General features: G+C 39.5%; 2 protein-coding genes across 7 annotated transcripts in view; both read right to left on the minus strand.

The window, feature by feature from the left end:
• The window catches only part of LOC122020315, a 47877-nt gene extending 36823 nt beyond the window's left edge, over positions 1-11054 (minus strand). For 2 of the 6 annotated variants that reach the window (XR_006122183.1, XR_006122182.1), the window contains exons 1-2: positions 10555-11053; positions 9821-9900 (exon numbers count right to left, since the gene is read on the minus strand). Coding sequence is in view for 1 of the 6 variants with exons in the window: in XM_042578192.1 (XP_042434126.1) it covers positions 9821-9900; positions 10555-10794 (320 nt within the window). In the remaining 5 variants the exon portion in view is untranslated. Of the gene's footprint in view, positions 1-9523; positions 9607-9820; positions 9901-10554 lie in introns of those variants that run through there. The other 4 variants (XR_006122185.1, XR_006122184.1, XM_042578192.1 and 1 more) reach the window with 4 other exon arrangements.
• A 442-nt stretch (positions 11055-11496) lies between these two features.
• On the minus strand, positions 11497-12012 carry LOC122019110 (WUSCHEL-related homeobox 3-like). Its single transcript, XM_042576617.1, has 2 exons — positions 11731-12012; positions 11497-11652 (listed from the first exon to the last, which is right to left on the minus strand). The coding sequence occupies exons 1-2, from the start codon at positions 12010-12012 to the stop codon at positions 11497-11499; spliced, it is 438 nt and encodes a 145-aa protein (XP_042432551.1).
• Between the last annotated feature and the right edge of the window lie 1046 nt (positions 12013-13058).

Here is a 13058-nt window from a genome sequence, read left to right on the forward strand (position 1 = left end):
TTCCTTGAACGTCTCATCATTCTTCGAACAAAGTTTACCATTTCACTTGATAGCTCTTCATCACTATCACTATCACTATCACTGTCTTGCTCAGATTCTGAAGATGACTCCTCCTTCTTCTTTTCCTTGTGCTTCTTTTTACCCTTTTCACCTGCAACCAACGCTATACCTTTCTCTTTGTGGCTTGTGTTAGCTTGCTCATGCAATTCAAGTTCACAAAATAATTCATCTAATTTTACTATTGACAAATCCCTTGAAACCTTATAGGCATCCACCATAGATGACCATAATAAATTTCTTGAGAAGGATTTTAGAGTATACCTTATGAGATCCCGGTTCTCCACACTCTCTCCAACTGAATGGAGGCCATTTAAGAGTTCTTTGAATCTCCCATGTAGTGAACTTACCGTTTCTCCATCCTTCATTGTGAAATTCTGAAGTTGGTTTATTAAGAGATCTCTCTTTGCAATTCTTGAATCATTGGTGCCTTCATTTAGCTCAATGAGCTTATCCCATAAATCCTTGGCACTCTTGAAAGGTCCAATCTTGTTGAGTTACTCCGAGCTCAACCCACATTGAAGAGTCACAATTGCCTTAGCATTTGCTTGAGCCTTCATCTTTTGTTCAATGCTCCACCTTGATGATTCAAGCATTTTTCCATTCTCAGTTGACGTCGTGAATCCCTCCGTGATTGAGAACCACATATCAATTTCGATCATGAGATAATGCTCCATGCGGCTCTTCCAGTAAGCAAAGTTGTTGCCTTCATAGAACGGTGCTAGAGGAGGGGGGGTGGGGGGGGGGGGTGAATGGCTTACTTCATTTTCTTTGTTGACTTGATTGTGCACAGCGGAAACTTGAAAGATATGCTAACTCTTGTATTTACTTGGTATCCACCTCCTCAAGGAGATGACTAGTCCAAGGATCCACACCACCGTCACTCTTCCACTATAGAACTTCTCCTTCTCGGAATTACACCGAAGGTGGAGAAACCTTACAAGATTTACAACTCTCTCTCCAAAAGAAAAAGATCACAACCACTACAAGGAAGAAGAAGAGAATGATCACAAACTTAGAATACCTTCTTCTTTCCTTAGTACAACTTGAAAATATGGAGAAGAAAGCTTGAACTTGAGCACTTGAGAGCAATAGAACAGTATATTTTTCGGTAAGACTTTCGTTGTCCTTTTTCCAGCTTTTTAAATGTCTTCAAATATAGCCGTTTCTCACATGATCGTCGCCGTGAATCCATTGGGTTTGTCTTCCAATCAATTCAAAAGTATCCGTTGATTGCCATCATATCAATCGGTGTAGATCATTTTATGCGAATCTCAATCGATTGGGACATTATTCTCAATCGATTGAATTTATCAATCGAACAATGAATCGATTCAGACGCGCTATGCTCGAGCGCAGAAACACAGAACCTCTGTGAATCGATCGGCCGATCGATTGGATACCTCCAATTGATCGGCTGATCAATCCAAGAGCGTTCTATGCTTCGCGCGGAAGCTTCACCAATCGATCGGCCGATCGATTGGTTTACTCCAATCGATCGGCTGATCGATTCAGGAGCGTTCTGTGCCTCGCGCAGAAGCTTCACCAATCGATCGGCCGATCGATTGGTTTACTCCAACCGATCGGCTGATCGATCCAGGAGCGTTCTGTTTCATAGCCGTGCGCCTCAATCGATTACTAGTTTCCGATTAATAGCAAGTGAATTTATACATAATTTTAGTAAATACCTCGTGCCAGATGAACGCTTGTTCCCCTAGACTTTCTCGCCTTGCATCCAGCCTTCTGACCTGCAAGGGCTTTTCTTGCCAAGAATCCGGTCCTCGATCTTCTTGGACTTCTCTTGCATTACATCCGATCTTCTGACAAACAAGGACTTCTTTTGCCAAGAATCTGACCCTCGATCTTCTTGGACTTCTCTTGCCTTACATCCGGCCTTCCGACTTTCCGACCTGCAAGGACTTCTTCTGCAAACTCACAATACATGTTAGATTCAATGTATTAACCTAAACTTAAATAATTGTCAACACATTGAAACTTTCAGGGCATGATTGCACCAACATTTTCCTCTCTCACCTCATCAACAACATCATCAAGATATTTAAAGATCAATTGCCCATTTTTAATAGAAGTTGGTGTTAGGGTCGAAAAGTAGCTAATGAGGGGGTGAATAGCTCAGCGCGATCCCGTGCTCGTCGTTGCTTGCCTCTTGCGATGATGTGCAGCGGAAATACAAGAAAACAAACACACAACGCTAACTCTAGGGATTTACTTGGTATCCACCTCAAGAAGAGGTGACTAGTCCAAGGATCCACACACTCACGCACCCTCCACTATAAAAACACTCCTTCTCGATAACTACCGAAGGCGGAGAAGCCGTACAACCTCACAATACACCAATGAGAAAGAAAGAAGCAAAATATAAATGAATCTTACAAGATTACAATGAAAACCCCAGCTTCTTCTTCTTGTTGCAACTCGCCTCTTGACTTGGATGAACCTCCAAGAACCTTCAAGAACTGGCGGTTAGGAAGAAAAGATCGTTGTGGAGAAATTCTGTGATCGCCTGTGGAGAAGAGAGGAAGAAGTGTACAGAAAAATGCTCGCCAACGGTTTTATCTGCGCCAACGGTCGAATCCCAATCGATTGGATTGCTCCCAATCGATTGGGGAGGCTTTGGATCGATTGGTCGATCGATCCAGAGCGCCTCTGTGCTCACTGGAATCGCCCTAAATTGATTAACCGATCGATTCAAGGCTTCTCGTGCGATTTCCAGCGCTCCAATCGATCGCCCGATCGATTGGAGGCTTCAATCGATCAATTGATCGATTCAAAAGCTTACTGTTCGCTCAGAAACTCTCCCAATCGATTGGGGAAGTTTCGATCGATCCACAGCTTTTCTGCACAAAATCGCGTCGCCCAATCGATTGACCAATCGATTGGGAAGCAGAAATCTGTGTAGAGCTTGAAATTAGCTTCGTTTCGCATCCGAGATCACCTCATTCCGATATCCGAGTCAAAAGTTATGGCCTTCGGAAATTTAATACGTCCGAGCTTCCTAGTTCCATGCCAACTCCCTATTGGACTTACGACCGCTAAGAATTCGGTCAACTTTTGACTCATTTGGACTTTCTCTTTGCCAACTTCTCGTTGGACTTCTGATCACCAAGTATGGTCCTTCTTGACCCACTTAGATTTACCGTCTCATGCCAAGTGCCCGGTCTTCCATGACCCACTTGGACTTTCACCAGATGTCTGGTCACCCTTAACCCATCTGGATTTCTTCGTGCTAAGTATCCGGTCAATCCCTTTGACCTACTCGGACTTCCCAACACCAGATGTCCGATCAACCTTGATCCATCTAGATTTCCTGTGCCTGGCTTCACTCATCAGGACTTCTCATCTGTCTGGCTTCACTCACCAGGACTTTCCTTCTGTCTAGCTTCACTCACTAGGACTTTTCATCTACCTGACTTCACTCACCAGGACTTTCCTTCTGTCTAGCTTCACTCAATAGGACTTTTCATCTACCTGACTTCACTCACCAGGACTTTCACTTCTGCCTAGCTTCACTCACTAGGTCTTTCACCTGGCTTCACTCACCAGGATTTTCCAGTGAAGTATCTAGTCAACCTTGACCTACTCGACTCTCCTTCACATCTGAACTGGTCAACGTTGACCAAAAAGGGAATTGTACCAACAATCTCCCCACATGAACAATTTCACCTGCAATCTCCATGTATTGTCTCCATATATTGTCAAACATCGAAACTCAAACATCAAAACTCGAGCTTGAACCAATTCAAGCTCAGTCAACCAGGTCAACCTTAACCTAGGGAATATTGCACCAACAGTTGATGCATCAATAGATTTCAAAAAAAAAGTGTCGGTGAGACTATTCACCAAAAAATTGATCAAACTTCTATTCTTCCCATCCGTCCAACCATCGAACATAATAGTGCATCCATATTTTTTCCATGCCTTTTTATGCTCCTCATATATTAGGTTGATGCCATCAATCTCAACCTTAAGTATCCAAGTTCTTAAGTCATGCATTAAAGGAGGCTTGACCCTCTTCCATATTCCGCAATACCCTCAATCATAGGCAACCAATAAGGATCATTCACAACATTAAACGGAAGTGCGGCAAAGTAAATAAAACGACCAACTCTACACTTCACATCAAGCAGCAAATCTTTTTTTTTATGTTGAATTTAGGGTTGTTTGTCTAGGTTCCGAACTAACAAACCCATGAAGAGTACCTTTATTTTTTGATTCACCACTACTAGAAGAACATCCAATTGAATTTCCCCTACACTTAAAACTTTTGATGATTGTGTACTTATACTCTGGGACCCTCACCAATCTCTCGTAACAATTCGATTTGTTTGCTTTTAGATGCTCTAATTTTGTCAAGTGATTCTCTAATTTTTTACTTAATATCATCCGGAACACTAACACAAGGTGTAACTCCTTTATGAGTTTAAGCTAAATGTTCCTTTAAGCGAGTAATCCCTGCATTTGATATATGATGACAAAATTTGCACCGAACAGATTTTCCCCCACCATTTGATAACAATACTTCCAACTAATATCTTTTTTATCTTTTTTTTTTTTTGACAAATTCATAGACATTGCAAATTCCAAATATACAATCAAAATCCTAGAAAAACAAAAGAAAAAAAATTAGAACAAATAATCAATTAATTATAAAAAAAAATCAGAATCAATCTAGGGCATCTAGATCGATTCAGTGGATTGATCCAGGGCATCTGGATTGATCACTAGATCGATCCAGATGCCCGACTTCAAAAACGAAAAACAAAATCGTGATTGCTTTTTCTCCTTTTTGAGAAACAAAAAACGAAAAAGAAAAAGCAAAAGAAGAAAATCGAAAAGGAAGGAGAAAACCTGACCTCCAATAACCATCCCTCGCCGCCGCTCGTCGCTGGCAATCGCCAATCGCCTCTACCCTACCTTCTCGAAGGTGATTCCGCTCACCTCTGCCTACTCGCCTCATGTTTTGTAATCAACTATAGTGCCCGCTATGGGCCGCTAGGTCACGATAGCGCACGCTATGTGCACTATCGACGCTATTGTCTCGAATAACGTGGGTTATTCGGGACAATTGCTAATCAGCAAACGCTGCAAAGCGTTCGCTGATCGTAGCGCGCTATTTGTCGTTATTGAAAACACTGTCCATGATTAGTGTAAAAAAATAAACTTAGAGTTGATCCTTGATGCAACCCTATCTTTATAGGAAATGCTTCGGTTAATCCGCTTGAAGTTTTCACTTTTATTATTTCATCCTCATGCATATTCTTAATTAGTTCAATATACGGTATGCAAACATATCTCTTTTCCAGAGTCTATATAGACTCAATTATAAGATTTTTCTAGGTCGATGAATATTATATGTAAGTTTTGTTTATGTTATGACACTTTTCAATTAGTTGCCTGAGAAGATGTATAACTTCTATTGTCGACCTTCCAGGTATAAATCCAAATTGATTTTTAGTCACTGTAATCTCCTTCCTTTGTCTTTTTTCTATTACTCTTTCCCAAAGTTTTATGGTATGACTCATTAGTTTAATACCTCTATAGTTTGTACAATTTTGTATGTTTCCTTTATTCTTATAAAGGGAACTAGAGTACTTACCCTCCATTGATAAATTTTCAATATCAGGTTAAATAACTTTGAGTCATTAAATATCTATTTAATTTCCCAAGACACTTTCATACCTTTATCAGAATATCATCTGATTCAACCACTTTTCTATTTTGTATCTCATTTAAAGTTTGCTCTACTTGTGAAGTTTGAATTCCACAATAAAAATTTAAATTTCTATACTCATTTGACCTACTTAAAAACATAAATTAAGTTAATTATCTAAATCTTCATTAAAAAGTTAATGAAAATACCTCTATCATCGCTCTTATATTTCCTCATCATTTACTAGAACCTTATTACATTCATCTTTAATACATATCTTATCTTTCTCTCTCTCACTTTAGCTATTCTATAAATGTCTCTTTCCTCTTCTTTTGTATCTAATTTTCGATATAAGTGTTAAAAAGTTTCATTTTTAGCTTCATTCATTACTTTCTTGGCTATTGTATATTTTTTTAAGTTTTTCTCATTCTTACAAATATATAATTACTTATAGACTTTCTCATTCCACCACCAACACGATGCATATCCCTTTGACTCACCGAGTACATCTTGACTACTATTTTCAACTTTGATACCATCTTATCTCATATCGTATTCGAGTTGTCGTTTATTTATTCTAATATTTATATTCCTACCATGTCCTTAAATATGTTTTTGCTTTTCGTCCTTCAATTTCCACCATCTAATTCTAAAAGTCGTGCATATTTTCTTTCTATTAATATTATACTTAAGGTGTATATCAAATACTACTAACCTATGTTGGATAGTTAAATTTTCTCCGAGAATGACTTGCAATCTTTACAAATTTTTCTATCTTTCTTCCTAACCATAAGAAAGTCAATTTGCAATTTATTATTCCCATGACCAAATGTTCTTCTCTTTTCTTAAAAAAATGTATTAACTAGTATAAGGTCATATAATATCGCAAAATCCAATATAGTTTTCCTTTCTTCATTTCTTGTTTTAAACCCATAACCCTATGTACCCTATCATATTCCTCATTTTTCACTCTACATGCTTATGTAAATCTCCTTCTATTAAAATCATTTGCAGAATATTTTGGAATACCTCATCTAGATCATCCCAAAATCTACATTTTGTGTTTTCATCAAATCCTACTTGAAGTGCATATATGCTAATTATATTAATAGTTTCTTTCACCACTATTATCTTAAGAGTCATAATCCTATCTCCCTTTCTAACTACTCATAGTACTTCGTCCTTTAGCAAATTATCGATAACAATACCTACTCCATTTCTTATTTTACTCCTTATGTATCATAACTTAAAATCCGAATTCTCTATCATCTCTGTCGTCTCTCCTACCCATTTTGTCTCTTGTACATACTAAATATTAATTTTTCTGATAACCATCGTATCAACTAGCTCAATTGCTTTAACAGTGAGCGTTCCTATGTTCCAAACCTTAGACTATTAATGTTCCTATAATATTTATTCTTATCTAACCTATGGTGTGAGAACTCTTACATATTTAACACTACACCCAAGTTCTCATGGAGATGTAACGGTTTTTGCCAATACACTACAATCGAATCCTGCAACGTAAACTCTTACATAGTTAATGCTTCGCCCGAGTTCTCATGGACATGTAGAGTCATTGCCGAAACGTTACAGTCGCTGCAGCATGTTCCTTCCATGGAACATCCTAACATTAGCACAATAGTTTGATGAATTTATTCATTGAACATTTACTTAGCCTAACGTGCAACCCTCACCCTTTTTCGACCGGGCTTGGGACTAGTTTTGGCGGGTTTGGCATAATACATACAATCTATAATGATACTTTGTTGGACTGGTTAGTGACAACCATAACTAGAAAGATGGTAGAAAATTTTCACCATTGATATCAATACAAAACAATCGGTAGTCCTAATGACTTAAATCAATTTAACCTAATTTGAAAATATCTCTTTGTATAAGATCAAGAAGATGGAAGTGTATGTTCCAATTGTTCGAGGTCGAGCATTATTTTTATCACAAGTGAGATTTGTATAAGGCCATATCTGCAACATTAAACCAATATCTCTTTTTTAATTTTCAAGTATCACTTATCTCCCTCTACCCATATGCATTTAACTCTGCCTCAGCTCGTATATTTATAACAAATCAACTGAAATTTGAACATCAGCACCAAATATTTAGATTAGAGACACGTAATCTTTTGTAGAGCCATGGGTGACCCTCACAATCATGTTCTAATTTCATATTTCATAGAATAGTTCATAGTTTATTTTGATATTCACAATTATAATGGACTTTAAGTTTAATTTTCTAAAAAATATCTCTTCATCCTATTTTATGAAGGAAATAGTCAAATTCCCAAAAATAATAATAATAATTACTAATGACTATCCAAATCATACAGTAATCATCCATGTCAATTAGTGTGTTGTGAGTTGTGTCTTGCGTGGAACAGCACTTTAGCATTGTTTTATTTATCACTTCAACAATTGGGAACAGTTAGCGCCTATGTTATGCAAAGTAGAAGATACTTCTATAGGATAATGATTAACTTCATACAAATTCACAGAAGGCACGGATGTAATTTCACAAAATAAAAAAAAAAAAAAATCATCCTGTTAAGGAAAAAATTGCCATGCAAGATGGAAACTGTGATAAACAATTTATTGAGCTTCCCAAAGAATATTTAGAAATGTGCACAAAACTCAACAGATGCAAAAGAGAATTTTCAATAGTCCACAGTTTAAAATAACAATAATGCAAGCCTCTAAAAAAAGCTAACAAGAAAACATGCACTATTTAGAAATAATTCTGCAAAAGATGAAATCCGTCACCCCCACCCCCAAAACGCACACACGACTGTTCCACACCATTAGAAGGGAGTAAATCAGGAAACCGAACCTAGTCATCACATGGGAGGGTAATTCTTCGGTCTCTGCCGGGATTCTGGCCCTTGCTTAATTCTACAAACCTACCATGTGATAACCAACTCAGTTATGCCCTAGCGGTACAATATTTAGGAACAAGTATGTATAGGTGTTTGTAATTATGATGCACCCGTATTTGGTGATTAAAGTTATCTTTATTTGGGTCAATTAATATGATACAATCAGTAACCGTTTATAAAATGGTCTGCTAATGCAACCTCTATAGCTCAAATAATTGTAAAAATACCTCCCAAGTGTTGTTCAAGTTTAATGTATAAAAAAGGCTAATTCGAAGTAAATAAGTATCCAACTCAACATAAATGAAGTATGCAGTGTTTAGGAATAAGTATGTACTGATGTTTCTAATTATCATGCACCATACTAGGCAATGTAAGTTTTCTTTATTTGGGTCAATTTAATATGACACCATCAATCACAGTTTACAAAATGGTCTTGCAAGTGCAACCTCAGTAGATCAAATAATTGTGAAAATGCCTCTCAAGTGCACATCAATTTTGTAATATGAAAAACAAAAGACTAAATTCGAAGTAAATCAGTATCCAGTAAAAACATGCTTGGCTTGACATCTTATTTATCAGTCAACATTCAACAAATTCAAGGTCTTAAAAGACTTTAATTAGATGATAAATTCTAAGTATCTATACATCATACATGTTTATGCCATGCATCACGAGGTAATATTCTCTTATTGCATACGTTAGATTATAATCATAACGATTTCATGGAGAATGAACAAAGAAAAAAGGAATATATGTGAAGTACAATAATGAATGAACTCATGGCCAACAAAACCATACTTCTATTATCAAACAAACAACGCCCCAGGGTATAGCTGAGTTGGTTGTCACATGGCAAGTTTACAGAATTGAGCAAGAGTCAAATCCGACAAAGACTGAGGAATTACCCTCCCATGTGATAGCTAGCTTCGATTTCCTGATTTACTCCCTCCGAATGGTGTGGGGTAGTCATGGGGGCCATCAGGGTCACCTTTTGCAGAGTATTATCAGGCAAACAACTAGTAGTAAGATTTGGCATATTTTTAAATTGAAGCAAAACCAATCACTTTTTCTTTTCCGAATGAGCTTTCCAGCTAATGAAATATATTTGTCAAGTAGAATTTAAACATAAAACAACTAGTTCTAGGGCATGTAGATCTATGATTATTTTAAAAAATTAATATCAGAATATACACTAGTAATACCTCCGATCTCTTTCTGCTAGTGCATGCTCTAGAAGCATGATATAAGCCATGTCAGTGGTTGATGAGTTGGCCATGAAGTCCTGTCAGCATGCAATAATCTGAAAGTCAGAAACAATACAAAACAAAACAAAACAAAATTACAGGTATCTAAACAGTTGGAAACAATACATAAAATTAGTAGTGAGATATTGATCAATTGAATCAAACATTCATTCAAAAGGTATACTATTATACCGTCAGTGTAATAACTTCTAGCAATAGCCCTGGTGCTTTGTGTATAAGATCTTGGACTTGCACGTCAACAAAATGTATTTTAAGAAAAGATAAACAAGAGAGACTATGCTCCAGAAATTGCGTTCATCAGTTCAGAAAGTTCACAGATTAATGGGAATTTATTAACATATTGTTGGTTAGGACAGTCGTCCTAGATATAAATTTTTTGCTAATTTCACTGTGGGAAGAAACGCACAAGTACACTAAGCTACAACTAAAGGCAATATTTTGATTCAAAATGCCTCACTTCTTTGGCAGCAAAGTACAAATCATCCTCAACGAACCGGAGTATTAATACCGTTGCGACAAAATGCCAAGTCGAAACGAAACGAGTTCAAGCCCTAATTGTAATCGAGAGAATGAATACAAAAAGGCAAAATTAAAACAAAATATCAATTTTCGAACAAAACGAAAATTATCCCCTAAAATGCCAAAGAGATCTCCAACTGAAGGCGACTGACCCGGAGGATCCTCGCGGCCTCGGAAGTCTGTACCGAGGAGTTCCCATGCTGGGTCGCGGCGGGCGAGAGACAATCCGCGACGGCCCTAGACAACGGCTCGGGTAGCTTCTTGGCCGGCACCTGCGACCTATGCGACCTCTGAGAGGTCACCCTGTAGATCCTCGTCATGGCGGGCGTCTGAGAAGGGCTATAGCTCAGCACCCGCTTCGACGACCCCGGCATCGACTCCTCCGCTGGCATCTTCCGCTCTCTATGTCCCTCCCCTTCTCCCCAAACACTTCAACCCACGAAGAGATCACTCCCTATCCGCCTCGCCTTCGCCATACCACCATCTCCACCCAACACTTCCGCCTCTTTCTCCACATTGGACGCCTCCGCAAGGTGGGAATGTAGAGGACGGAGGAGATCAAGGTCCAGAGTTCGAGGGATCGGGAGAGCGTGCGAGGAAAGAACAGGAGCTCTCTCGATTCCTAGTTTTAATGGGCGAACAGAGATCAGCGACGGCGTCGAGTGTCCGGGTCTCGTTGTGGGTAAATCATTTCAGGTGCACATAAGAATAATCCATTTTTTCTTTGGCAAGAAGACGACACTCAAGATTACAACTGTCAACGGGGCCCAGTGACTCCCCGTAACTCGTCACTACTCCGGGATTACCCGACAGTTTGCCAGCCACTTCTATTAGTTTGTGCGACATTAACATAAAAATAAATTTACATATTGTATTAATGTATGTAATTAGGGAGAATTAATTTTATCATAATCTTTATTTTATACTCAAATAGTTGTGCTCACTGTTGTTATATTAATGTCGTTTAATTGAATGTATGAGTTCTTTTCTAATACTAATTTGGATCATTATCTAACATTATCAGATAATACGAGTCATTAACTAGATCTCAATAACATACACTGAGATTTAACATCAAAATTTTACTTAATTAACTAGTTTGCAGAGCAGGAGGACGAGGGGGTGCTTTCATCCTTCAGCCCGCCGCCGGTGCTCGTCGTAGGGAAGAGCTCGAGAGTCCTGAGAGACCCATGACACGCCGGCGGTGAACTCTCGTCGTCTGCCTCTGGCATGGCCATCCATTCCGCTTCCTGTGATGAACTAGCGTCGGATGATGAAGCTAATTTTGCGACTTATTCGAGTAAAGGATGAAATGGGAAATATTTGACCTGAGGCGGAGGAGGAGGAGGAGCAGAGTAGAGGAGCTGGTAGTGGCGGCCGATGAGTCGCCGGCGGAGTCTCTGTCGCTCCCTGGCCTTGTGGTTTTGGAACCAGTAGAAGACGTTCTTGCCCTCGATCCGGCCGAAGCGGGAGAGGTGGGCTGTCATCTGCTGGATCTGCCCCGCGTTCGGTGTCCTCGCCCCGTTCCTGTACATCTCCTCCAATATCATCAGCTGCTCTGGCGTCGGGCACCACCTTGCAGACGAAGAACGCGACCAAGTCTGAGACATGACTGGTTTGTCCCTTTCCGGCTCCCACAGGTTCGGATATTCTAGGCTACAAGCTATTTATAGGTAAAAGAAAAAAAGGAGAGGGAGGAAAAAGGAACGACGCAGTTGCTTGAAACGGACGTAGCAGCAATTCACCTTCGTGCATGAGAAGTAGGTGAGAGAAGGAATTGTACACATCACGTCAGTCGATCAATCGATCGAAAGAATGTCTAGCTACATATAAACTAATTAAGGCATGCCGTTTAATTGATTATCAGCCGAGATTTTTAATATTCCTTCATCGACTGTTTAGTACGAGATACATAAATGCTCGATCAGAGGCATCAGAACAGAGCAAGCTTTATGTCTGTACGCATGAGATGTCACGCATCACAGCCAGAACTTAATCGCAAGATTCACTCGAATTAGTTGGAAGAGCTAGCGCGCACCGGGCGGCCGGCGTATCACCGTGGACGAGATGGTTTGCGTCGGGTGGTTGCCGGCCGGCCATTCACCGGGCCGGCTGCCATGCATGGTGTCAGGGATCGATCGAGCTGATAGATCAAACGCTTGTTGGGCAGCGATAACTGCACGTACATACATACGTTCGCCTGCCAGCTTTCAAATCTCTCGTTAACTGAGCTCGCTCGCTGGCAACGACGAGAGAAGTCAACTGGGTAGCTTCGGTTGGACGTTTGGTGCATGGTTTGGCCAGGGGAGGGGAGAGGAGAGGAGAGGAGTGGAAGGTCGAAGCAGGGCATGCAGGCGACGTGACATGTCTCTCTTCGCGTATCATTCTCCTTTCCCGCACGACATCACTGCCGCTGTCTGTCTCCCTCCTCCGTCCCCCGATGCGAGCTGCTGCATATGCGACTGCTTTTACGAAGAAGGCATCTCTGTTCTTGAATTAGTAAAACAATTACTTCTATTTCGGTTCAATATTAATTAAAAGTTTAAACCGGCATCGTATCAAACAATTATTACTCTAATAATATTGGCCGAGTCTAGTAGTATAATACTAAATAAAAGTTTTTTTTTTTTTACCGGACGGGATGGACTATCAGGAT

This window comes from Zingiber officinale, chromosome 9A (assembly GCF_018446385.1).
Source record: "Zingiber officinale cultivar Zhangliang chromosome 9A, Zo_v1.1, whole genome shotgun sequence".
Taxonomy (NCBI): domain Eukaryota; kingdom Viridiplantae; phylum Streptophyta; class Magnoliopsida; order Zingiberales; family Zingiberaceae; genus Zingiber; species Zingiber officinale.

Coding starts and splice junctions, on each gene's coding strand:
- LOC122019110 (XM_042576617.1), bottom strand. CDS start 12,012: ATGTCTCAGACTTGGTCGCGTTCTTCGTCTGCAAGGTGGTGCCCGACG. Junction 11,653..11,730: donor CTCCTCCTCCTCCGCCTCAG/GTCAAATATTTC, acceptor AGTTCATCACAG/GAAGCGGAATGGATGGCCAT.